Source organism: Vombatus ursinus, unplaced genomic scaffold (genome assembly GCF_900497805.2).
Source record: "Vombatus ursinus unplaced genomic scaffold, bare-nosed wombat genome assembly UNPS02000580.1, whole genome shotgun sequence".
Classification (NCBI taxonomy): Eukaryota; Metazoa; Chordata; class Mammalia; order Diprotodontia; family Vombatidae; genus Vombatus; species Vombatus ursinus.
In genome coordinates this window covers 24,807,181-24,831,933 of record NW_020940358.1, presented here as the reverse complement: position 1 = coordinate 24,831,933, position 24,753 = coordinate 24,807,181, and the positions used below count along the sequence as shown (strand labels likewise).

The following is a 24,753-nucleotide window of genomic DNA, read 5'->3' as shown; positions in this document are numbered from 1 at the left end:
GGGAATGGTTGAATATAGTATATGAATATGATGAAATATTATTGTGCTGTAAGACTGTAAGAAATGATGAAGGATGTCATTTCACAAACACCTGGGATGACTTGTATCAACTGATGCAAAGTGGAGTAGAACCAGGAGAATAATTTATATAGCAACAATAATATTGTAAAAACAAACAACTTTGAAAGACTCAGTTAACTCTGATCAATACAATGACTAACCACAATTCCAGAGAACTAATAATGAAACATCCTATTCATTTCAAGATAAAGAGCTGATGAAGTCAGAATGCAGATTAAAGCATATTTTTTCCTCTTTCTTTTCTTTTTTTTTGGACATGGTTAATAAGTGAGTTTGTTTTCCATGACTATATTGTTTTTCTTGCCTTCTCAATAGTTGGGGGAGGTGAGAAGGGAGAGAAAATTTGGAAATGAAAATAAAATAGAATTAAATTAAAAAAAAGCAATTTGAATTATACACAAAAATTAGTAAATAGTATATTCCCATTGACCTAGATATAGCACTGCTAGGCCTAAATTCAAAAGAGATTAAAGAAAGAGGAAAAAGTTCTATAAACACAAAAAATTTAACATCTCTTTCTTTTTGTGGTAGCAAAACTTTTTGTAGTAGCAAAAACTAGAAACTAAGAGTATGTTCAATAACTGAGAATAACTGGATAGGTTGTGATATATTAATATGATAGAATACTCTTGTGATATAAGTAATGAAAAAAGAGATAATTTCAAAGAAACATTGAAATCAGTCAGTAGGCATTTAGTAAGCATCTACTATGTACCAAGCTCTGTGCTAAGTGCTGGAGATACAAAAAAAGGCAAAATCCAGTTCCTTTCCTCAGGTAGCTCAAAATCTGATTGGGGAGACAATATGCAAACAAATATGTATGAACAAGCTATATATACAATGAATAGAAAATAATTAATGGAAAGAAGCCACTAGAATCAAGAGGGATTGGGAAATCTCACCTTCCTGTGGAAGGTGGGACTTGAAGGAAGTCAAGCAATTTAGGAGGTGGAGATGAGGAAGAAGAGGATTCTAGACATGGGAGACAGTTGGTGAAAATGCCCAGAACTGAGAGTAGCGTCTTAGTGTCTTGTTAGTGGAACAAGAAGGCCAGTATCACTGGATCAAAGAATCAATTGAGGTGGGGTGGGGAGACTGAGTTGTATGGCATAAGAAGGATAAAAAGGTGTGGGGAAGAGCTTGGTTACAAAGGGTTTTTAATGCCATACAGATGATTTTGTATATGATCCTGGAGGTTATAGGAAGCCATTGAAGTTTACTGAGTATAGGGGTGACATGATCTGATCATTGCTTTAGGAAAATTCCTTAAGTGACTGAATGGAGGATGGACTGGAGTGGGGAGAGGCATGAGGCAGTATGACCAACCTTCAGGTTACTGTAATAGTCAAGGCACGGGATGCTGAGAGACTTCATGAGGGTGGTAGCAGTATTAGAGAAGAGAAGGAGAGATGTTGCAAAGGTGAAATCTTCAGACCTTAGCAACATATTGGATATGGAGATGGGGACTGAGAGATAGTGAGGAGTGGAGGACAGTAATATGGAGAGAGGTTTTAGAGGGAAAGAATGAGTTTAGTTTTGAATATGTTAACTTTAAGGACTCTAACAAAGACTTGTATGAATTGATGTAGAATGAAATAAGCAGAAACAGAACAATTTATATTGTAACATCAATATTAAAAAATGAACAATTTTGAAGACTTTTATAAACCAATGAAGAATGTAATGAGCATAATCAGGCAACAAATTTACAGAACAGTATAAAAATAACCTTGGAAGATGTAAGAACTGTTATCAATACAATGACCATTCATAATTTCACAAGACAGATAATAAAACATACTATCCATTATTGTTCAGTCGTGTCTGACTCTTTGTGACCCCACTTGAGGTTTTCTTGGCCCATTTTGCCATTTCCTTCTCCAGCTCCTTTTACAGATGAAGAAACTGAGGCAAACAGGGTTAAGTGAATTGCTTAGAGTCACATAGCTAGTAAGTGTCTGAGATCAGATTTGAATTAAGGAAGATTAGACTTCCTAGCTTTCGGCCCAGTCCACTGCACCACCTAGCTGCCTTTTGCCATCTTTTACAAAGAGGTAATAGATTTAGGGTCTGGAATGAGATGCACATATTTTTTGGGGGAATTTGTTTTACTTGATTATGCATATTTATTACAAGAAATTCCCTTAAAAAAACTTAAAAAATAGGTTGGTTGGGAAGTCAGAGAAAAATAGATTTGTTAATTAATAAAAAGAGAGGGGGGATACTATGCTACAGATGTGAGATATTACATGACCTTTCATACAAGGACACTATTATTAGTTTTTCTTAGCTGTTCTACTTTGTTACAACAGAACTCATAAAGTGAGAGCAACCTACAAATGTTTGTAATGTAAAAAAAATTGGTAAAACTTCAAAATAATTTTTAAAATGACATGGAGGTGTTGTGAGCTTATTAATGAAACTTCAGAACTTTCATGGTTCAAAGAAAAGTTCTTTCTCCAACTGAACTAAGTTTAAACTCTGAGGGGCACAGTACTATGAATTAGGTATCTTTGCATCCTCCTGGTTACTTTGCAAATATACCTTTCAGACATTGAACAATAAACTTCTGTTGAATGAATGGTTCTTCAGCTAAACAAGTATTTAATAAGCTCCTACTATGTGCCAAGGTCATATGGATGCAAAGATAAAAATGACCCACTGATTCTAATAATTATAATATTTCAAGGATCTGTGATTCCATTAGCATGATTCTGATAGAGTCCTTCACCACTGAGTAGACAATTTTAGTGGCTGTGGCTGAAAACTTCATCCCCTCATCGCCAGCCTTCCAGTAATGAGCTTATTTGCACTTAATTAGGCAGATTCATTGCCAAGACTTTTCCATGGTGATGGAGGACCTGTGAGAGGTTATATTCTATTAGCACAGACAAAACCTAGGGTTGTTTTTATTTCATAATGAAGCGACAAAGTAAAACTTTTTTTTTGAAGGTATCACAGAGCAATAGAAATAGTACCTGGCTCCGGAGTCTGAGAACCTAGGTTCAACTACTATTTCTGACCTTTGCTACTTGGGTGACCTTGGGCGATTCCCAGGCTCCCTAGGCCTTATTTGTATCATTTGTAAATGAGAGTCGGGGTAGTGGGCCTTCCCAGTCCCTTGGGCTCTTTATCTGTGATTCTATAATTGCAAGCAAGATTTCCAAGCGCTTTAGGACCTACAAAGTGTTTTTCATACAACAATGGGGACACAGCGTGGCGTAACGTAAAAAACGCTGCATTTGGAATGAGAAGATCTGGGTTTTAATCCTGCCTCGGCCACTGACACTGGCTTAATTTCCTTCAACCGTAAGAAAGAGGTACTTGGACTAAATGACCTCTAAACCCCAATGGTCTACCTACTCAAAAGCATTCTAGCTATTTTATACCGTAAAATTCTCTAATTCCAGAGGACACCGAGAGAGGGAATGGAAGCTCCGAACACTGGGTGAGTGGGAGGAGCCAGGGCCAGGCTTCGGGCAGCCGATTGGCTGAACCGTTCGTGGGCAGCATCAGTGTCGTTCTGGAGCCCGCCCCCTTTCTGGACTCCCCAGCGCCTGCGCACTGGTCTCCGCCGCGCCACCGCGCCATTTTGCCGGGGTTTGAATGTGAGGCGGTGCCGCAGCTGGAGCGGCATACCTGGGTACTGTATAAAGCCGGGCATCCTCTTCTCCTTTCCCGTATTACTAAGAGGTAAGGAGCGGAGCGGGGCTGGGTTGGGTCCGGCTAGCTGGCCCTCCCAGGTTCCCGTCATTCCCCTTGGGGGCCCGGCTCTGGCCGCCGGGAACTGGGGGCCGCGCCGCGCTGTGGTGAGGTGAAGGCGGATGGTGGGGTCGTCCTGCTGACAGCTTCCTCCCTCCGTGATCTCCTCTCCCTCCCCTCGTCCACTTCCGCGGGAGCTGCTGCCCCTGTTCCCGCGGCGCCCGGGGCGCCCGCGCCCTTAGGCCAAGACGGGCTGGACGCTGGGCCTGTGGGGGCCTCAGGGAAAGCTGAGACTCGGCCTAGCGTGATCGCGACGGGACGCCCGCCCCTCTCCCCCGTCGCCTCGTTCATTGGCTGAGGCGGTTCTTTGCTGCAAGGATAGCCGGTTGCTGATTGGCTCTCAGCTCACGTCTATCTCACTCCAGCAGGTTAAGGTGGAGAGGGAATCCCTCAGAATGAGGGACTCGCCTTTCCCCAGTAATGTTGGCTGGGTTTTCTCTTCTCCATCTGGGGCTTGGCCGCGGGTACCTCTTTTTTTTTTTCTCCCTCTACGATGAGATTGTTATCTTTTAGCTGTTTCCGGGAATTCTCATCTTTAAATTTGGTGGGGACTTTGGGGTGAGGCATGACTACCCTATCGCCCCCAGGAGGCACAAAGATATTTCTCTTTTACCTTGGCATCTGTTTTCCTCTATGCTATAAATACAGTGGATGGGGAGGAAGGGACTGGACTTATTTTTCTTTTTATTTTTTTGGGGGGGTTACTGTTGTAGGCTACCTTCCTAATGACCAGGGCCCTTTTACACCGTCCTCACTCGTAAATTTTTCCATATTACCTTCTATCTTTTTCTCCTTTTCCTTCTCCTACCCCCACCCCCAATCCAGGGGAATACCACTTATCTTCTTTCCAAGTTATTGTTCCATCAGCATTCTTTGCGGATAGAATGATATATAGGTAAATCGACTAATGGGGAATCCTTATCTCATGGGGAAATCTCTTCTTTGCAAGTTAGAGTGGCCTGTTTGGCTATCCGAGCACCTAAAGTCTTTAAGGCTTTGGTAGTGGTAAACTGCTAAAAGTAGTGGTTACATGGAGAAGATTAACCGTTGTCCTTATCATAAGCCTTTATTTTGGGGGATCCTTTTTCATATTTCAAGAATCTGAAATTGGAATTATCTATTGAAGTGTAAATTTACGGGGGAAAAGATGTAGACAATACACCATTTGTTTCAACAATCTCAATATTAAATTTCTCTTTTCCTTCTGCTTTATGATTTACTGGTTCCAAAAAATATATTTTTAATCTAAAATTTTTTTTTAATTTGGGGGTTTAGAGGTTCCAAACAATAATCCAACAGGAAAATATTGGAATTTCCTTGGATGGAGGGGAGAAGATTTAATTTACTAGCCCTAATGTGTGTTGTTGGGAGTTTCAATTCAACACGTATTTAAGCACAATGTGCAGGGAACTGTGTTAGGAATACCAAAAAAACCCCTTTGCTTCCAAGGAGCTTACTTTGTAAAGATACCAAATGTCCATAGATAAATACATATAGATAGTATGAGGTGGGAGAGGGCACTACCAGTTGTGTATGGAAAAATTGAGAAAGTTTCATAGAGGAGTTGGCATGTGAGCTGAGTGTTTTTTTTAATTAAATACAGTTTTTTATTGCATCGTGGCCTGAAATGGGTACATTTAATATTTATTTTTCTGTATTTGGTTGTGACGTTTTTATGCCCTAATACACAGTCAGTTGTTGTGAAGATGCCATGTACAGCTGAAAAAAAGGTATGTCCTTTTTATTCCCATTCAGTTTTCTACAGAGATCTATCACGTCTAACTTTTCTAAGATTCTATTCATTTCCTTGACTTTTTAAAATTTAGTTTATGTAGCTCTGAGAGGAGAAAGTTGAGGTCCCGAGCTATTACAGTTTTACTGTTTTTTCCTGTGATTTATTTAACTTTTCCTTTAAGAATTTGGATGCTATGCCATTTGGTTGATTTATGTTGAGTATTGAAATGTATGGTTCCTTTTTAGTGTAGTTTCCCTTTTTATCCTTTTTAATTAGATCTATTTTTACTTTTTCTTTGTCTGGGATCATGATTGCTATCCCTGCCTTTTTTACTTCAGCTGAAGTATAATAAGTTCTGTTCTAGCCCATTATTTTAGCTGTGTGTGTGTCTCAGTTTTAAGTGTGTTTCTTGTAAGCAACATAATGTTGGATTCTGGTTTCTAATCCATTCTATCTGCCTCTGTTTTATGGGTGAGTTCATCCCATTCGCATTCACAGTAATGATTACTAACTGATTTCCTGCTATCCTGTTTTCTTCTATTTATTCTTCTCTCTCTCTTTTTTGTCTTGTCCCTCCTCTTAAGTCTGTTTTGCTTCTGATCCCCTTCTCATACTACTTGCATGTTGGGTAAGATAGATTTCTATTACCAATTGAGTATGTATATATATTTTCCCTCTTTGAACCAATTTAGATGTGAGTGAGGTTAAAGCATTGTCCACTTCCTTACTTGCTTTTAAGTGAGATAATTTCCCTCATTGTTCCCTCCCTCTTTTCCCAGGGTATCCCTCATTCTCACGTAGCCTTTTTTTTTTTCTTCATTATCCTAACTTATGTCACAGATCTCTCTTCCTACCTCCTATGTTGTTTTGGGCTAGAAGAATGTGTCACTGACCTTTTGTTGGTTCTGCCACTCCAGAATTTGATTTGAAACATGATTTAAAGGAGGGAATGGATTTTAATGGAGGGAAATATTAAGAAAACTCACCTGAGTGCTTTCTATACTCTATCTCTAAGCTGAGTCTTGAGAGAAGGCGAGTTCTAAGATGTGGAGGTAAAAGAGTGAGTATGTTCTCAGCATGGATCATAGAATTTTGAGTTTGGGAAACAACTAAGTAGACCATATTGGCTGGAATATATATAAATAATAGTTAAGTCTGCAATAATAGATAGGAACTAAATTATGCAGAAGTTTGAAAGCTAGTTGAATTTTTTTATCCTAAAGGCAATAAATAGGGGAGGAACTGAAGGTATTTGATCAGACTTGTGTCTTAGAAATGTTGATGTGTTAACTCTGTGGAGAATGGATTGGAGAGGGGTGAGATGAACTGTGGAAACCAGTTAGACTTTTGTAAAAGTCCAAAGGAAAGCTGTTGAGAGCCTGAGCTAGGGTAATTAGAGAGAATAAGTAAGTGGAGAGAATGGAAGGGATAGGAAAGATATTTGTTGAGGAGGCAGAATCCACAAAACTTGGCAACTGATTGGGTATGGGGGGGTTAAGGGACAGAGAAAAAAGGGGTAATTTTGAGGTTTCCATCCTGGGTGTCTGGGAAGATGAATGTTGCTACACTCAACAGAGTTCAGGTTGATTTTGAGATTCTGATGGGCCTTGTAGTTGGAGAAGTCTAGCAATTGATTAACAATGTGAGATATCTAGAGATGTAAAGAAGGGTGGAGATAAAGATTTGAGAGTCATGTGCATAGAGATAACTGAACCCATGGGAGCTGTTGAATCACCTGAGAGAATGTAGAGAAGAGGTCTCAGGACATGGGATGTTCATGCTTAGTTGAGGAAGAGTTTATAATGATCTAGTCAAGGACCCTAAGAGCAGTCATATTGGTAGGATGAAAACCAATGGAGAGTAGTATCACAGAAACCAACAGAGGACTATATATAGGAAAAGGAATGATTGGCAGTATCTGTGGCTGCTGAGAGGTCCAATAGGATGGAGACTGAGAAATAGCTATTGGATTCATCAGTTAGTGATTCTTGAAGACCCTTTGAGATAGGGATTTCAGTAAAGTTGCTAAATCAAAAGCCAGGTTGGAAGGCATTGAAAAGAGGTGAGGAAATGGGAGAAAGTAAATGTAGGTGACTTTTTCTACAAGTTTAGCTGTGAAAGGGAGGAGGGATACAGGACAATTTAAGAAGTGGCAGAGTCAAAGTTTTTTCAAAGATGGAGACTGTCATTTAATTCAGCATTTAATTTCAAAAGCTTATATGCCGTGGATACAAAGATAAGAGTGAAACATTCTGTTTGCTGTTTTTGAGAAGCAGGTACTGAATTGGATTCAGAAGACTGGAAGATGATGGAAGATGAAAAAATAGTAACAAAAATGGTTAAGGGTACTATTCAAGGAACCAGACACCAGAAGAGTGACATCCCAAGGAAAAAGTAGAAGGTTGGGCCTTGGCAATGAGAATGGCTATATTTTCCTCAAAGACAGAGCAGAAGAAATAAGAATAGAACTTTCTGCAGTCATATTTTAAGATGCAATGCAGAGGAGAAAGGATAGTTTCTATTTTTTTCAGTAAAGTAGAATGAGAGCTCTTCTTTTGAAGGGGAGGAACATAGGGAACACCATTTCAGGTGGTGTAATAGAGAGTTAGGGAAGAATAAAAAGACTGCCATGCAGCAGTGTGGGCTCAGTTGAGATTAGAGAACTTTTAATATGTAATGGACTTAGTTGGAATGATTATATAATAGTGTTCTTGAATAGGTACAAAGAAATTGAGCTTTCGGAATACAATGAAGAGTTGGGCTTTGGCAAGGCACAAAAGTGTCATTAAGAGGAGGCTAGTGTCAATTTGAATTGGTCAATGATAGGGTCAAATCTGACTGAGAAAGAAGGAAAGTGAGGCTAGTGCAGGGGTGATATATTGGGAAAACAAGGAGATAGAGAGGGACTAAAGCCACTATACTATAATAAGGATAAGAAATATGTTTGAGTGGAGTGATGTAGAGACAGATGGAAGCTAGGCAGTAATGAACAGAAAGGAATTTCAGAGTTTGAGATACTAAATGTGGTATAGTTATGTGTGATAGGTAAATCTAAGATGTGATCATCTCTTTTGATGACTGAAGTAGAGTTAAGTTAGAGGTCATAAGATTTGGGGGCATTCATTTACTAGGTAGCCAGGATGTTTGAGGGGACAATTTGTATATTGAAGTCCCAGAGTATTTGGATAAGGACTGGGATGGAGAGGAGGACTTTGAGCTTGGAACTGAACTTGAGACTGTACAGGGACCTGAACTAGATAATATAGATGGATGGGGTGAAAGTCAAAGGAAAACAAGTTTTTGATGGGAAAGAAAAGGCATAGAAAAGGCCGTGAGAAGAAGGAGGTATGCCTGTATTCCTCTTTTGTGTTGTGGGGCATAAGAGGAATATTAAGTACTGAGTATAGCCAGGGATATATTATCTTTTGGAAGGAGCCAAGTTTCTGTGGTCACTGTAAGATCGAGTGTGAGATGAAGAGGTCTGTGATGGAGTTTGTTAATGATAAAAGGCAATGTGGAACAGAAGGACAAGGAAAAGGGGTAGGACTGGGATGGATATGGATGTAGCAGAGACAAAGGATTTTTATATTGGAAGCCATCAACTCAAATAGGGTAAGGGCAGCCTGAAATGGAAGTTTTCCATATGTAGACTAGGGAAGAACTTATGTTGGCTGAACACAGTGTTGTCCTGGAGTTAGGGAGTTGACTCCATGCCTTTATTGCTCAAAACAGTGGAAAGCTGGAGATTGTAGTTGGCAGGTGAATGGAATGAACAGATACCCAGATACCTTTCCAGGTATCTGGATCAATGAATGCCTCGTATTGAGAGCTGAACACATATTCAGTACTTGTAGCTTCATCCTAAGATGGTGGGGATTGGGCATGCCTATAAGATACTGCACTTGGAGCAAATACTTCTGATCTCTCACTTCTGGAAACTTTAGGAAATCTAATACCCTTGGTGCTTAGAGGCTCAAAATCAAATGAGTCATTCATGGATTTGACCTGACTTCAGTACTTTCCTGAGAAGTTCAATGTGTGGGGAAAGCATGGTGATACTAAGTCTTTTTTATCTTTTTAATACAGTTTTATTGATAATTTTACTCTTATCTCCAAATATGCCTTCCCCCTATCCTTCTAAGAAAAATATCCCTGGTAACAAAGAACAAAAAAGAATAGGGGAAAAAAACCACCAACTATCTTTCCAGTGAAGGGAGGGAAATACTCTCATTTTTCTGGGACCTGGGTTGGACATTATAATTAGACAGCTTTCATTTTAATTTTTTTCTTTTCATTTACATTGTTGCAGTTATATGCAGTTGTGCTTATTTAACTTTGCATCATTTCACATAAATTCTCATACCTCTGTATTTTCATATTCTTTTATGTTTAAAAATGTATTATAATTTGTTTATCCATTTCCCCAATCTGTGGGCATTTCTTTTGTTTCTGTTTTTTTGCCACTACAAAAAGTGCTGCTGTGAATATTTTGGTATATATGGGATCTTCCTATCTTTGACATTCTTGGTCATTGAGATCTTTAGGTCAAAGTATGGGTATTTTATGACTGACTTTTTAAAAAAATAAATTTTTTATTGATATATTTTGGTTTTAAATCACATATTTCTCTCTGTAACCCTTCTCTCCCTGTAGAGAGAGCCATCTTTTACAATAAAAAAGGGGGGGATGACTGTTTAGCAAAACTAACAAAGTTTTGAAAAGGTGTGACACATACAGTGTTCCATACTGTGTCCCTTTGCTTCTGCAAGGAGAAGTAGGGTGAGGTGCCTTGTCAAATTTTTCTTTGAGGTCATTATAATTAGAATTTCTCCACAATTAGGTTTTACTGTTTTGTTGTTGTTTCTCTTTATTTTATCCTCAGTTTATCAAATGCAAAATAAGATATATATTTCCACATACAAAGCAATAAAAAAGGAAAAAAAACCATAAAACTGAGAATCAGCACCATATACCCATTCTTCTCCCTTTAAGTATGATACAGCAAATTCAACGTGTTATTTTTAAATAGCATTTTATTTTTTCCAATTACATGTAAAGACAATTTTTGACATTGATTTTTTATAAGATTTTCAGTTCCAAATTTTTCTTCCTCTTTATTTTCCCTACCTGCTCCCTAAGACAGTAACCAATTTGTTATAGGTTATATATGTGTACTCATGTAAAACATATTTCTGTGCTAGTCATGTTGTAAAAGGAGAAACAGAACAAAAGGAAAAAACAGCAAACAAATAAAGTGAAAATAGTATGCTGCAATCTGCATTCAGACTCCATCAGTTATTTCTGTGGATGTGGATAGTGTTTTCCATAATGAGTCTTTTGGAATTGGCTTGGATCATTGTATTGCTGAGAAGAGTTAAGTCAATTTTAATTGATCATTGCATGGTGGTGCTGTATCCAGTGTTCTCCTGGTTCTGCTCACTTCATTCAGCATCAGTTTATGTAAATTTTTCCAAGTTTTTCTGAAATCTGCCTGCTCATCATTTCTTATAGCATAATCGTATTCCATTATATTCATATACCACAACTTGTTCAGCCATTCCCCAATTGATGGATAGTCCCTCATTTTCCATTTGCCATCATAATAAGAACTGCTATAAAATTTTGTACATATAGGTCCTTTTCCCTTTTTTTATAATCTCTTTGGAATACAGACCTGGTAGTAGTATTGCTGGATCAAAGGGTATGCACAGTTTGATTGCTCTTTGGGCACAGTTCCAAATTGCTGGATAAGTTCACAACTCCACCAACAATGTATTAGTGTCCTAATTTTCCTATGTCTTCTCCAACATTTATGATTTTCCTTTTCTGTCATATTAGCTAATCCGATAGGTGTGAGGTGGTACTTCAGAGTTGTTTTAAATTTTTTTTTTTTAAAGACAATTGGGGTTAAGTGACTTGCCCAGGGTCACACAGCTAGTAAGTGTCAGGTGTTTGATCTGAGGTCAGATTTGAACTCAGGTCCTCCTGACTTCAGGGCTGGTGCTCTATCCACTGTGCCACCTAGCTGCCCCAGAGTTGTTTTAATTTGCATCTCTCTAATCAGTAGCGATTTAGAGCATTTCTTCATATAACTATAGCTTTGATTTCTTCAAGTGAAGACGGCCCAACATGTTATTTTCAAAACTGTCCTGCTTGTCTATGTTTACTACCATCTTCCATTTATTCTTTTTTATTCATTTAAAAAAACTTCATGACCTCTTTTTCTTTCTTTTTTATTTCCCATTTTGGGTATTGATAATCTAATCCACCTTTCCTTCCTCTCACTCCCTCCTACCCTTCCCACGCCCCATTGAAGGAAAGAAAACCCCTTCTTTTTTAAAAATCAAATATGCATTGTTAAATAAAACAAATCCCCACATTAGCCACGTCCAAAAACATGTTTCATTCTTTATTGGGAATTCATCCTGTCACTGTCAGAGGGTGGGTAGCATATTTCATCAAAAATCCTCTGAAACTGAAGTTAGTCATTGCATTGATCAGAGTTATTAATTTTTTCTTAGTTATTTTTCTTTATAATGTTTTTGTTACTGTATAAATTGTTTTCCTTTTTCTGCTCATGGCCACTCTGCATCTGTTTATACAAGTCTTTCCAGGTTTGTCTGAAATTGTCACTTTCATCATTTCTTATGGAGCAGTAATATTCCATTACATTCATATACCATAATTTGTTCATCTGTTCCCCTGTTGATGTTCATTTCTTTAGATTTCTTTGCCACTACAAAAAGAACTTATAAGCATTTTTGTGTAAGTGGACCTTCTCCTCTTTCTCTAATCTCTTTGAGGCGTTATGCTCAGTAGTGTTGTTGTTGGGTCAAGGGGGCATAGTTCAATGAGTTTTGATGTATAGTTCCAAATTACTTTCCAGAGTGGCTGGATCAATTCAGTTTGTCAACTTTGGATTATTGTGTTTATTTTTTTCTCAGCCTCTTCAAAAATCGTCATTTTTCTTTTTTGTGTGTGGTTTTTTTTTGTTTTTGTTTTTTTTGCCAATCTGATGGTTGGAAGCTGGAACCTCAGAGTTATTTTAATTTTCATTTCTCTAATTATCAGTGATTTGAATCATTTTTTTTTATATGACTGTTGATAGCTTAATTTATTCTTTTGAGAATGTTGGTTCCTGGCCTTTGTTGGGTAATGATAATTATTCTTATATCTTTGACTCATATCTTAGATACTAGGTCTCCCCCACCTCCTTTCAGCTTCCTTTTTATGCCTTTGTCTTCCTTTCAGCATTCCCTGTTAGAATGTAAGCTCCTTGAGGATAGGAACTGCCTTTCTTTTTGCTTATATTTGTGTTCCCAACATTTAGTACAGTGCCTGGCACACAGTAAATGCTTAATAAATTCTTGTTGACTGACGGATAAACTTATGGTAAAAATTTTTCTCATTTAATGGCTTCTTTTCTAATTCTAACTATTAATTTTGTTCATGCAAGATCTTTTCAATTTTAGGTAATTAAAATTGGCCATTTTATTTTCTATGATTCTTGTTTGGTCGTGAACTCTATCTGTAAATATGATAAATGTTTCCTCCTTGTTCCTTTAATTGTTTATGATTTAATTTTTTTATATCTAAGTCATATATGCATTTGGAAGTTAACCTTGGTTTATATAATGTAAGATATTAGTCTAAAAGTCTTTTCTGTCCGATTACTTTACAGTTTTACCAGCAGTTTTTGTTCAATTGTAAGTTCTTGCCCCAGTAGTTGGAGTCTTTGGGTTTATCAAACAGTATACCACTATGTTTGTTTGCGTCTTATTTCTTGTGTAACTAAACTGTTCCACTGTAGACTTCTCTATTCTTTAATCAGTACCAAATTGCTTCTGTTATCACTGCTTTGAAGTGTTATTGAGATCTGGTATTAGGCTTTCTTTCATTCTACTTTTTTCTAGACTTAACACAGTGCCCAATACTCAGTAGATGATTCATAAATATTTATTGATTATTTATTGATTTCATTATTTACCTTGAAATTCTGAAACTTTTATTCTTCCTGATGAATTTTGTTATTCTGTTTTTCTGGTTCTACTCTTGCTTTAAACCTAAGATTGATAGGAGATTAGAATGTTTCTGATTTGAAGTGTCATAAACATTCATTATGTTTGTATAGTGCCTTAGAGTTTTCCAACTACCTTTACATAGGTTATCCCATTTAATCATGTTTAGATTAAACTGTCTAGAGGGCAGTCTTTCTTGTGGTGAGATATCTCAAGTGTATTAGGTATAGCTTGTAGTGTCAAATAAGAATTATTGTTATTTGTTTATTCATTCATTCATTCATGCATGCATTCATTCATTCATTTATTTATTTATGTGGCAATTGGGGTTAAGTGACTTGCCCAGGGTCACACAGCTAAGTAAGTGTCAAGTGTTTGGTCTGAGGCTGGATTTGAACTTGGGTCCAGTGCTGTATCCACTGTGCCACCTAGCTGCCCCAAATAAGAATTATTTTAAAAATAGAAATTAGGGGTCAGCTAGGTGGCACAGTGGATAGAGCACCGGCCCTGAAATCAGGAGGACCTGAGTTCAAATCCGACCTCAGACCAAACACTTGACACGTACCAGTTGTGTGACCCTGGGCAAGTCACTTAGCCCCAATTGCCAAAAAAAAAAAAAGAAAGAAATTAAAGCCCATTTTATTGCTCCTTATAAAGATAGTCCTAGAGCATTTTTGGGAATTCTTTTTCTTTAAAATGTTCAATTTTTCTTGATACCTATTGATTATACATTGCTTTCATTTTCATATATATCTCCCCTTTCCCTACCCAGTGAGCTATCACTTATAACAAAAAGAGGAGAAAAAAAGCATTTCAGCAAAACTAATATGTGAACCAAATCTAACAGTATAGACAGTATTCTATACCCATATTCCCTTACCACTGCAAAGAGAGGGAGATATATTTTTTCATCTCATTTTTATAGACAGATTATAATTATGGTGTTCAGTTTGTTTCTGTTCTTTTTTCCATTTTTGTAGCTATTATGTATATTGTTTTCCTGGTTCTGCTTAATCCCCTCTGCATCAGTTCATATAAGTCTTCCCATGCTCCTCTGAATTCAGAGACAGACATGATGAGACTGGAACCATAGGTGTATAGTAGTTAGATGTGTGAAACATAAGAGCAGATCCAAGAACAGTTTTTTAGCACACCACGATCTAGCCCTGTCTTCTCACAGTGGTCCTTTTAAGGGTCCACTCATAGGACCAGATGAGAGGGTAACTGGAGATGATTCTCTACCCCCTTTCTCTCAAATTTAAACATCATAAAGCCAGGAAGTTTCACCTCCCAGAAATCCATCAGGCTCCCTCCTGTGAAATTCTGTATGGTTAGTTTCATATAACATTGCCTAGAGCCTTTGTTTTTTCCTTCCACAGTCTTAGGCAGTTCCTCCAACACTGATTTGATGCTGCATGGTCCATGAAATTAGATTGCTAAAAACTTTAAAATTGTCAGCCTGAGGCACAGGAAGTTTCTTGGCAGTGGTGTAGACATAGCACCATTCTTACAGTCTCCCACAGTCACAACCTCAGTATTATCTTGGACTTCCCATTTTCTTTCACCCCACATAGATAATTATTTACCAGTTTTCTTCATTTCTACCTCCACATCTCTTGCTTCTATACTTTTATCACCCTCACTCACTCTATCACCCTTTGAATAGTTTTGATCCTAATCTCTCTTTCCTAGACTATGATGATAACCTTCTAATTGTTTTCCCTGCCTCAGGTCTCTTCCTGTCCATTCTCCATACAGCCACTGAAGGGAAATTCCTAAAGCATAGATCTGACCTTGTTACTTTCCCACTTAATAAACTCCAATGACTGCCTATTGCTTCCAGGATCAAATACAAATTCCTCTGGCATTTAAAGCCCTTCACAAACAGGCCCCAACTTACCTTTCTGTTCCTGTCATTCCGAGATCCAATTAAACTGAATTCCTTTGTGTTCCTCACACCTAACATTCCATCTCCTATCTACATACCATTGTACTAGTGGTCTTCCATGCCTGGAATGCACTTTTACTTCCACATCTTGGTTTGGTTACCTTCAAGGCTTTGCTCAAGTACCACATTCTATGAGGAAGCTTTCCAGATTTTCCGAATTGCTAGTTCCATGTATCTCTCCACTTACCTGGTATTTATTTTGTTTATATTTATATATGTACATGTTGTCTCTTATAGAAAGTAAGCCCCTTGAGGACAAGAACTTTATTTTTTGCCTTGGTATCTTTAGCACTTAAATACTTATTAATTGGTGGCTTAATTTAAATATTCTACAGAAATAACACTTTTTCACTCGGTCCAGAAGAGAGATTCTCAAGCTTTTTCGGGCCTCGAACCACTTTGGCAGGGCAAAGAACCTCTATAGAATTCAGGTTCCTATCTGTTTTAGTTTGTCACTGCCAAAAAATTCTGTAGAATTTTTGATGAGACACTAGTTTTTAATCAAATATAAGCACATTTATAATACATATATATACACAAATATAATATATATATGTATATATATACACACACACACACACAAATAGAAGCACAAATATGTAGAGAGATTGCTGATAGGGCAGTGTTAGAAAGAATCCTGGACTGGAAGTAGACTTAGGTTTTAGTTTTATCTTTTCTAGTATTGGCTTTGTGATGTTAGCTAAGTCCTATTTCTTCCTCTGTACTTCATAGCCCTCATTTGTGAAGTGAAGGTGCTGGATTGGCTGATTTCTCAGGTTTGTTTCAGCTCTAAAAATGTATGACATGAACATGAATGTTAAAGAAGTATAGTTTCTGGAAGATAAATGGCCATGTGCTTTAGAGCTTATGAAAACTTATTTTACAGTCATTGATCACTAAAAAGATCTTCATCAGTTTTTACTAGTCATTGATTACTAAAAAGAACTTGAGGGGCAGATAGGTGGTGCAGTGGATAGAACTCCGGCCTTGGAATCAGGAGGCCTGTTGAACATCCTCGACATTTTTCTTTTGGCTGGCCGTAAGCGGCGCTGAAGGCCAAATGTTTTGCAGGCCTGGTCTAGCGTTTTAATTCCCCCTTTTCCTTTCTCTCCTTTCCCTCTTATTTCTCTGTTGAGTGAAATGTAATTGTGTACCCAACCCTGAGAGAGAGAGAGAGAATGTGTGTGTGTGTGTGTGTGTGTGTGTGTGTGTGTGTGTGTGTTTATGTTTATGTTTATTCTTTTCTCCTTTGATCACTTCAGATGAGAGTGAGGTTCAGGTAGTGACCCTTCCATTCACCTCTACTTCTTATGTGTATAGACTTATTGTGCACAGTGATTATGTGAGATGATTTTTCCTAATAATAACACCTACCTCCTAAGTGTTCTTGTGAGGATCAATTGAGATAATATTTGTAAATTAATTAGCAAAGTGTCAAGTATGTAGTAGGCACTATATAAATGTATCTGAGAAAGCTAAGATCTTATGAACTGATTTGGGGGAAATGATGTATGTGGTCTCCTCTGAACTCTATTATCGTTACTAGTCATAGAAGGACTCTAACTGGACAAACGCCTGGGAGTGATTCTGTTAAGTATTTTTTTTTTTTTGGCTAGGCAGTGGGGTTAAGTGACTTGCCCAGGGTTACACAGCTAGTAAGTGTTATGTGTCTGAGGCCAGATATGAACTCAGGTCCTCCTGAATTCAGGGCCCGTGCTGTATCCACTGCACCTACCACCTAGCTGCCCCTAGTCTTGATCTTTTAAAAAGAAGACTGGAAAATGGAGAGGATAAGGAATACATGGGAGGTGAGGATTGAAGAGGATGGTGCTACCAGAAAAGAGTTAATGTTTTTGTACATTGTTAGTGTTGGTTTTATTTAGAACTAATTCCTCCCTTAAGCTCTAGATTTTGGCTATAATATTTCTGGGAGTTTTTATTTTGGTGTTTCAGGAGGTGACCAGTGGACTCTTCCTTTTTGCACTTTGTCCTCTGATTCTAAGAGCTCTGGGCAGTTTTCTTTTATGATTTCTGCAAATATAACGTCTAGACCCTTTTTCATGTCTTGGCTTTCAGGTAGTCCAATGATTATTAATTTTTTTCTCTCCTCAGTCTGTTTTCTAGGTGCATTGTTTTTGATATGAGATACCTTTCACTCTCTTTTTTTTTCATTTTTTTTGCTTTAATATTTTTAATTATCTCTAATGAAGTCATTAACTTCTTTTTGGTCCATTCTAGTTTTCAAGGGGATTGGTTGCTTGGGGCAAAGTTAGTTTTTAAATCTCTGATTTTATCTTCCATAGCTCTCATTCTTTTCACATTTTTTCCTTTAGTGCTCCTGTCTCATTTATAAAAACCATTTTTACTATTTAAAACAAAACAAAGTAAAACAAAAACCAAAGTTCCTGCTTCGTTTTAAGATTTTTAAGTTGAATTTGTGCCCATTCTTTGTTTTTCTTTGAGGCTTTACTTGTAGATTTTTTGAAGCCCTTCTCTTCTTCTGGGTTTATGTCTTGAACATCCTTGTCACCGTAATAACTTTTTATGATGGAATTCTTTTTCTGTTTGCTTATTCTTCCAGCCTGTTTTCTGACTTTGGATTTGATGGTTGAGGCAGCCTTCTGTTATTGCTATGAAAATGATAGTAGAATTCAGAAATTAAAATCTGAAATAAGAATAAAGGAACCAAGATATTTCAATGAGAAAAGCACATCTGTGGCTTGTAGCTCAGAAGTTAGAACATTTTTACTTTTGAAAATCAAAAAATATTTATTAAGAACTTATTCTGTGTTAGGAGGTAGAGATACAAAGACAAAAAGCAAAGTCCCTTGCTCTTACAAGCTTATATTCTATAGGGGAGACAACATGTATACATATTAAGTATATACAAAATAAAAACAAGGTACAGGCACTTCATCTATAACTTAACATATACATTTCTAAAAATTACACAGTAAAAACCACTGGGCTTATGGGAACAGTGAGGTTAGGGGCACAGCATTCAAAAAACTTTCTCAAATGAAGGGGTAGGGGCAGAGTGCTGGGACCTGGGGTGTTTATAGCAGAAGGTGGCAGTGGAAGTGAAATGTATGAGTTCAGACTGTTCACAGTTCCTTCTGCACCAGAAGATATACAATAAATAGGGCACTTTACCCCTCATGAACAAAATTGTATATAAGCAAGAGTGAAATTTGAGTAATGTTCAAGTTCCCCAGATTTCTGTTTTCAAAACAAGTCTTATAGCAGAAGTGACAGGAATATTTTTTTGGGGGGTAGGGGTTTGTTTTTGTTAAGAGGCACTAACATCTGGGTTTGGGGAGAGTCAGGAAAAACCTCATGTAGGAGGGCTGAAATTTGAAAAGGAAATTAAGGATTCTAAGAACTGGAGGTGAGGAGTAAGTACATTCCAGGAAGGGGGACTCTTGTGCAAAGGCACTGAGATGGGAGATGAAATGACCTACCCAAGGAACAGCAAGGACAGAAAACAAAATACTTAATAATGTGGAAACTTTAAAGCTATTTCACTAAAAATTCAGCATGGAAAATGTGATGAGAAAATAGAAATCAGAAAGAAAAGAATACTCTATGTCTTTCCTATGAATACATTAAGGATTCCAAAGCTCTTTATTATGTATATAAAAGAAGAAAAAAGATTGAATATATCTTAAGTCAAAATGACTAAAGTAGAATCTATGAAATCAGCCTAATACAGTGAAAATATTATTTCCGTATTGAAACTAGAGGTTTTTTTTTTTAGAAGCACCATAAATGGCAGTTTTTTTTTTTAAAAGGCAATTGGGGTTAAGTGACTTGCCCAGGGTCACACAGCTACTAAGTGTCAAGTGTTTGGTCAGACACCAATTTTGAACTCAGGTCCTCCTGACTTCAGGGCTGGTGCTCTATCCACTGTGCCACCTAGCTGCCCCTATAAATGGCTAATATTAAGGGTAACATTTAACTAAGGTGACTCCTGGAAGATTTTGTACCTTGAATTGGGAAGGGCTGCTTTGGAGAAGCATTGATTTGTCCTTTCATTGATTTCTTTTTGTGTCTTTCTGTGTCTGTTCTTTTTGAATGTTAAATTTAATGAGGTAGTGCCAGCATTGCCCCATTTTGGGCCTTCTGTTTTGTGTTCTTCTGTTCTGTGAAAATATTTCATTGATTCTTTTTTTTTGCATCATTATGACCCCTCATGCTCCCCCTGAAATGGCTTTCCCAAGTGAAAGCCATCATGTAACAAACAAGAATAGTCAAAACAAAATAAATTTGTCTTGTATTAGTTGTGCCTGAAATTTTATGTCTCATCCTGGACATACAATCCGTCTCTTCTCTAGAAATCAAGGTCTTTGTATGGATAAGAGTTCTTAAATCTTTCAAAGTTGTTTTTCTTTATGATGCTTAGTTTAGTGTATACATAGTTATCTTGTTGCTACTCTGTACCAGTTCATTTGAGCCTTAATATACTTGATTCTGCTCCATGCTCTCTGCAGTTCAGCTACACTGGCCAAACTTACACTTCTTCAAACTGCCCACCCATCTGCCATCATTGTTCCTTTGTACTTGCCATCTTCCATACCTGGAATATTCTGTCCCTTACCTCTACCTCTTTGTGTCCCAGCCTTTCTTCAAGTCTCATTTTCTGCTGAAGGCCTTTCTGTGTCCCTCTAGTTATTAATGCCTTTGTATTTGATATTATCTTACACCTACTCTATATTTATTGTATGTACCTAATTATTTACATGTCTCCCCCATTAGAATGCTACTAGATCCCTATGGGGAAGGATTGTTTTTGCCTTTCTTTATAACTTTAGTACTTTAACACCATGCCTGGCACATAGTAATAAATGCTTGTTGATTGACTGACCAGTAGATTTACATACAATAATTAGTTCAGTCATTTCCCTATCAGTGAGTACCCTCATTACTTCCAATTCTTAGCTACCACAAAAAAAATTCTGCTATAAATATTCCTGTTCCTGGGTTAAAAGGTACATATGGTTTACTTACATTTTTTAGGATAATTCTAGATTGTTTTCCGGGGAACTTTGTTTCTTATTTACTTTTACATCCTTTTTTAGTACATCCCTAGTTTATGTACTTTTTTGTGGATTATTAGCATTCTAATTGATTCTCCACGTCTTCTTTCCCCCTTTAGTCTGTCATATAAAAAAGGCCAAGGTCTCCAGCTGCATCCAGGGCCATTTCTGGTTGTCCTGATCTATATTTTTCACTGGACCCCAGGTGGCTCTGGAGGAGAAAGTGAGACTGGTAACTTTGTACAGCCCTCCCTCACTTAAATCCAGTTCACTTGAGAGTCATGATATCACCTCCCTGACGTCATGGTCCTCTTCAAGAAAGAAGGACAAACAAACTAACCAGTCTATCATAAATACCACCATTATATTAGTGATAAGGGAATGAACCTGTGATTTTGTTGGTGTAGAGAATTAAAGATGAGCAAACTATCTAGCAACTCAAATCATTCATTATCTTCTCTATGACGTGCTGTTTTTGAGAATTGCGACTTAGAGAGTTTAAGTGATTTGCTTAGAATCACATAGCCATTTTGTGTAGTCATTATTTCTCGGAGGTAGGACTTGAACCCAGGCTTTTCCTCCTCCAAGGCTAACTCTGTGGCCGCTATGTCATAACAGATTAACTTTTCTAAAAAAAAAATTTTTTAGTCATATTTCTTGTCATTCAAAGATCTCTATGTTCACCTTTTTTGCCGCTTTATTGTTGTTGTTGTTGAGTCTTTTCACTCATGTCTGACTGTGACCCCATTTGGGGTTTTTTTGGAAAAGATACTGGAGTGGTTTGCCATTTCCTTCTCCAGTTCATTTCACAGATGAGGAAACTGAGGCAAACAGGGTTAAGTGACTTTCCCAGGGTTACACAACTAGGAAATGTCTGAGGTCAGATTTGAACTCAGGAAGATGAGTCTTCCTGCCTTGAGGCCTGGCACTTTATCCACCATACCACCTCGCTACCCTTTTTGCCACTGCTCTTCCATTAAAGTTTAGCTTTTGTAAATGTTTTTTTTCCATTTTATTTTTCATATCACAAGCATTAAAAGAAGGGGGAAAAAACCCTTGTAACAAATATGCATAGTAAACAAAACAGATTCCCACATTTTTTATGTCCCAAAATTTCATCTTATTTTGCATCTTGAATCCATCATTTCTCTGTGAGGAGGTTGATAGCACAGTTCATTATTAGTCTTCTGGAATCATGGTTGATCATTGCTTGATCAGAGTTTTTTTTAAGTCTTTCAGAGTATTTTGTCTACAGAGACTTTACTTGGCTCAATTCATACAAGTTTTCCCAGGTTTTCTGAACTCATCCCTTTCATAATTTCTGCACTACATTGAATAAAGTAGTATTCAGTTGCAGTGATATACTAAAATTTGTGCAACCATTCACCAATTGATGTGTACTTTGCCACTACAAAAAGAACTGCTCTAAATATTTAAAAAAAAAATCAGTCCTTTTCTTCTTTCTTTGATCTCTTTGAGCTATTGTTGGGTCAAAGGGTATATGCCTATCCTAGTGATTTTGGGAGCATAGTTGCAGATTGGTTTCCAGAATGACTATTATCAATTCACAGCTCCACTAGCAGTACATTTGTCTACCTGTTTTCCTATATCCCCTCCAACATTTGTCATTTTCCTTTTTTCTTAACTTTGTAAACCTCGTGGTTGTGAGATAGAACCTCAGAGTTTCTTTAATTATAAATAATTTGAGCATGTCTTTCCTATGGCTATTGATAACTTGGATTTCTTTTTTAAAAAAAGCTTTGGTTCACATTTTAAAATCATTTTTCATTTGAGGAATGGCAATTCTTATAAATTTGAATTCAATTTTGCAAATAAGACTATTCTCAGGGAAACTTGCTATTGAAGATCTATCCATAGATCTGAAAGGTAATTTCTTCCTTGTTCATCTAATTCCTTTATGATGTCACCTTTTATGTCTAAGGTGTGTATTCATTTGGAGCTTATCGTAGTGTGAGACTTGAGATGTTTCTGTTCAACTGCGTTTGAGTTTTCTCAGCAGTTTTTGTCAAATAGTGAATAATTACCCAGTAGTTTGGGTCTTCAGGTTTATCAAACACTGTACTACTATGTTACTTTGCTTCTACATATAATGTTGTTGTTATTGTTTGTCCTTCCTTCTGGAAGAGGACTATGACATCAGACACATGCTATGACATACAAGTAAATTGGAGTTAAATGAGGGAGAGCTGTACAGACTAGTTACCAGTCTCACTTTATCCTCTGGAGCCATTTATGTCCAGTGGCAAGATATAGATCAGTATGACTGAAGATGGCCCTGGATGTAGTGGGAAACCTTGGCTTTTTTATACCTAATATGTTTTAGTTATCGACTTATTTTTTAAACAGTACCAAATTGTTTTGTTGATTACTGCTTTGTAGTATAGTTTGAGATCTGGTATAACTAGGCTCCCTTTCTTCCACCTTGTTTTCTTTATTTCCTTTGAAATTCTTGACCTTTTGTTCCTTCAGATGAATTTCTTTATGATTTTTTTTTCCTAACGCTACAAAGTAATCCTTTTGTAGTTTGATTGGTACGCACTAAATAGGCAAATTAATTTAGTTAATGTTGTAATTTTCATTGTATTGACTCAGCCTACTCAGGAGCAGTTAACATTTCTCCAATTATTTAGGTATGTCTTTATTTCCATAAGCAATATTTTGTAGTTGTATTCATATAGCTTTTACATTGTATTCATTCTGCAAATATTTTACATGGAATTACTTTTTCATTATCTTCTGAGTTTTGTTGATAAATATGCTGAAATGGTGATGATTTATATGAGTTTATTTTATATCCTGGTTATTTTTAGGAAAAACCTGAAAATTGTTTGGTCTTGTTGTTATTGACCCCCAACATGAAAAATTTTCATTTGATGCTTATTTACCACATGATATTTCCTTACTGATTGTTCTCCATGGTGTTTGAGAAAACTAACATAGTCATGCTGTCATTCTATTCTGCCTATCTCTGTATTTTGGGATTTAAGTAAAATTTCTTTTTGGTCTCTTTTTCTTTCCTCTACTCTTGCTCCCCCCCCCCCCCTTTCCTTATTCTGATATACTTTTGTTTTCATCTGTCAAGGTAATCATTCTCACCTTAAAGTCCAACTCCTGGAAGCCTTTTTTAATTAATTTATACCCCACATGTAACAGGTTAATATATATGAGAAGGGATATGTCATGTTGAGGTACCCTGGTGTAGGAGATTTGTCAGAGGATTGGGTTTTGAACATGGATCTGCCACTTCTCCCTTTGTAACTTAAGTCACTTAATCTTTTTGGGCCCAGTTTGTAAAATGAAGGGTTTGGACTTGACTTTTAAGATTCCTTCTAGTTCTGAATATGCTATCCCATGAGTGAAATTATAGCACAATCACTTGGTTAATTACTCAAACTTCTTCTCTATTTTAGGTTCTGCTACAATGGAACTAAGTGATGCAAATTTGCAAACTCTAACAGAGTATTTAAAGAAGACCCTTGATCCCGATCCTGCTGTCAGACGTCCAGGTAAAGTGTTATATATACTGAATTTTTTCCCCTAAAGAACAATTGAAGAAGTACTTAATTTAATCCGCTTCACTTACAAATGTCAGCCCAATATTGACTTTTCTTTTCAGTCATGTTGAGTGAAGCCTACCTGTCTGCTTATTGCCTTTAACTTTTATTTTCATTTTCATTAGTTAATTTTTGCTTGTAGGCTCTTCAGAGTGAAAAGATATTAGCTTAAATCTAAAACTGTCTTTATAAATAGTGTTTTAATCCATTCTTGGTTTTTTTTTTAATTCCTAGGTTGAAATTTCTCCATTTTGGGGAGAGAGAAACTAAGGCACAGAATTAATTTCTATTAACCTAAGGCTCAAAATTTTTAAAAATAGTGATTGAATATTTCCTACTAAATTTATCTAATGTCTATTAGAAATGTTAAAAGTCCAAATAGTATAAGCCTTTATATATAATATGATCTAATAACATAACTTGCTTTCAACTTGCTTTTGAAGTTTTCATAAGGGAATTCTTGAAGTGCAGACTGGCTAGTTGGTATGTATAATAAAATAGAAGATCACTGAACAGTTAAGTCTGTAGTTTTTTAAAGGAGGAACATGCCTGACAAATGTAGTTTTTTAAAGTGTTTAATATTTATATGACTGCAATA

General features: G+C 36.9%; 1 protein-coding gene across 1 annotated transcript in view; it reads left to right on the top strand.

The window, feature by feature from the left end:
* Positions 1-3,660: 3,660 nt before the first annotated feature.
* CSE1L (chromosome segregation 1 like) overlaps positions 3,661-24,753 on the top strand; it is a 62,622-nt gene continuing 41,529 nt past the window's right edge. Inside the window, exons 1-2 of the mRNA XM_027851335.1 lie at positions 3,661-3,774; positions 24,012-24,107. Coding sequence (XP_027707136.1) covers positions 24,023-24,107 — 85 coding nt within the window. The 5' untranslated portion in view covers positions 3,661-3,774; positions 24,012-24,022. The remainder of the gene's footprint in view (positions 3,775-24,011; positions 24,108-24,753) is intronic.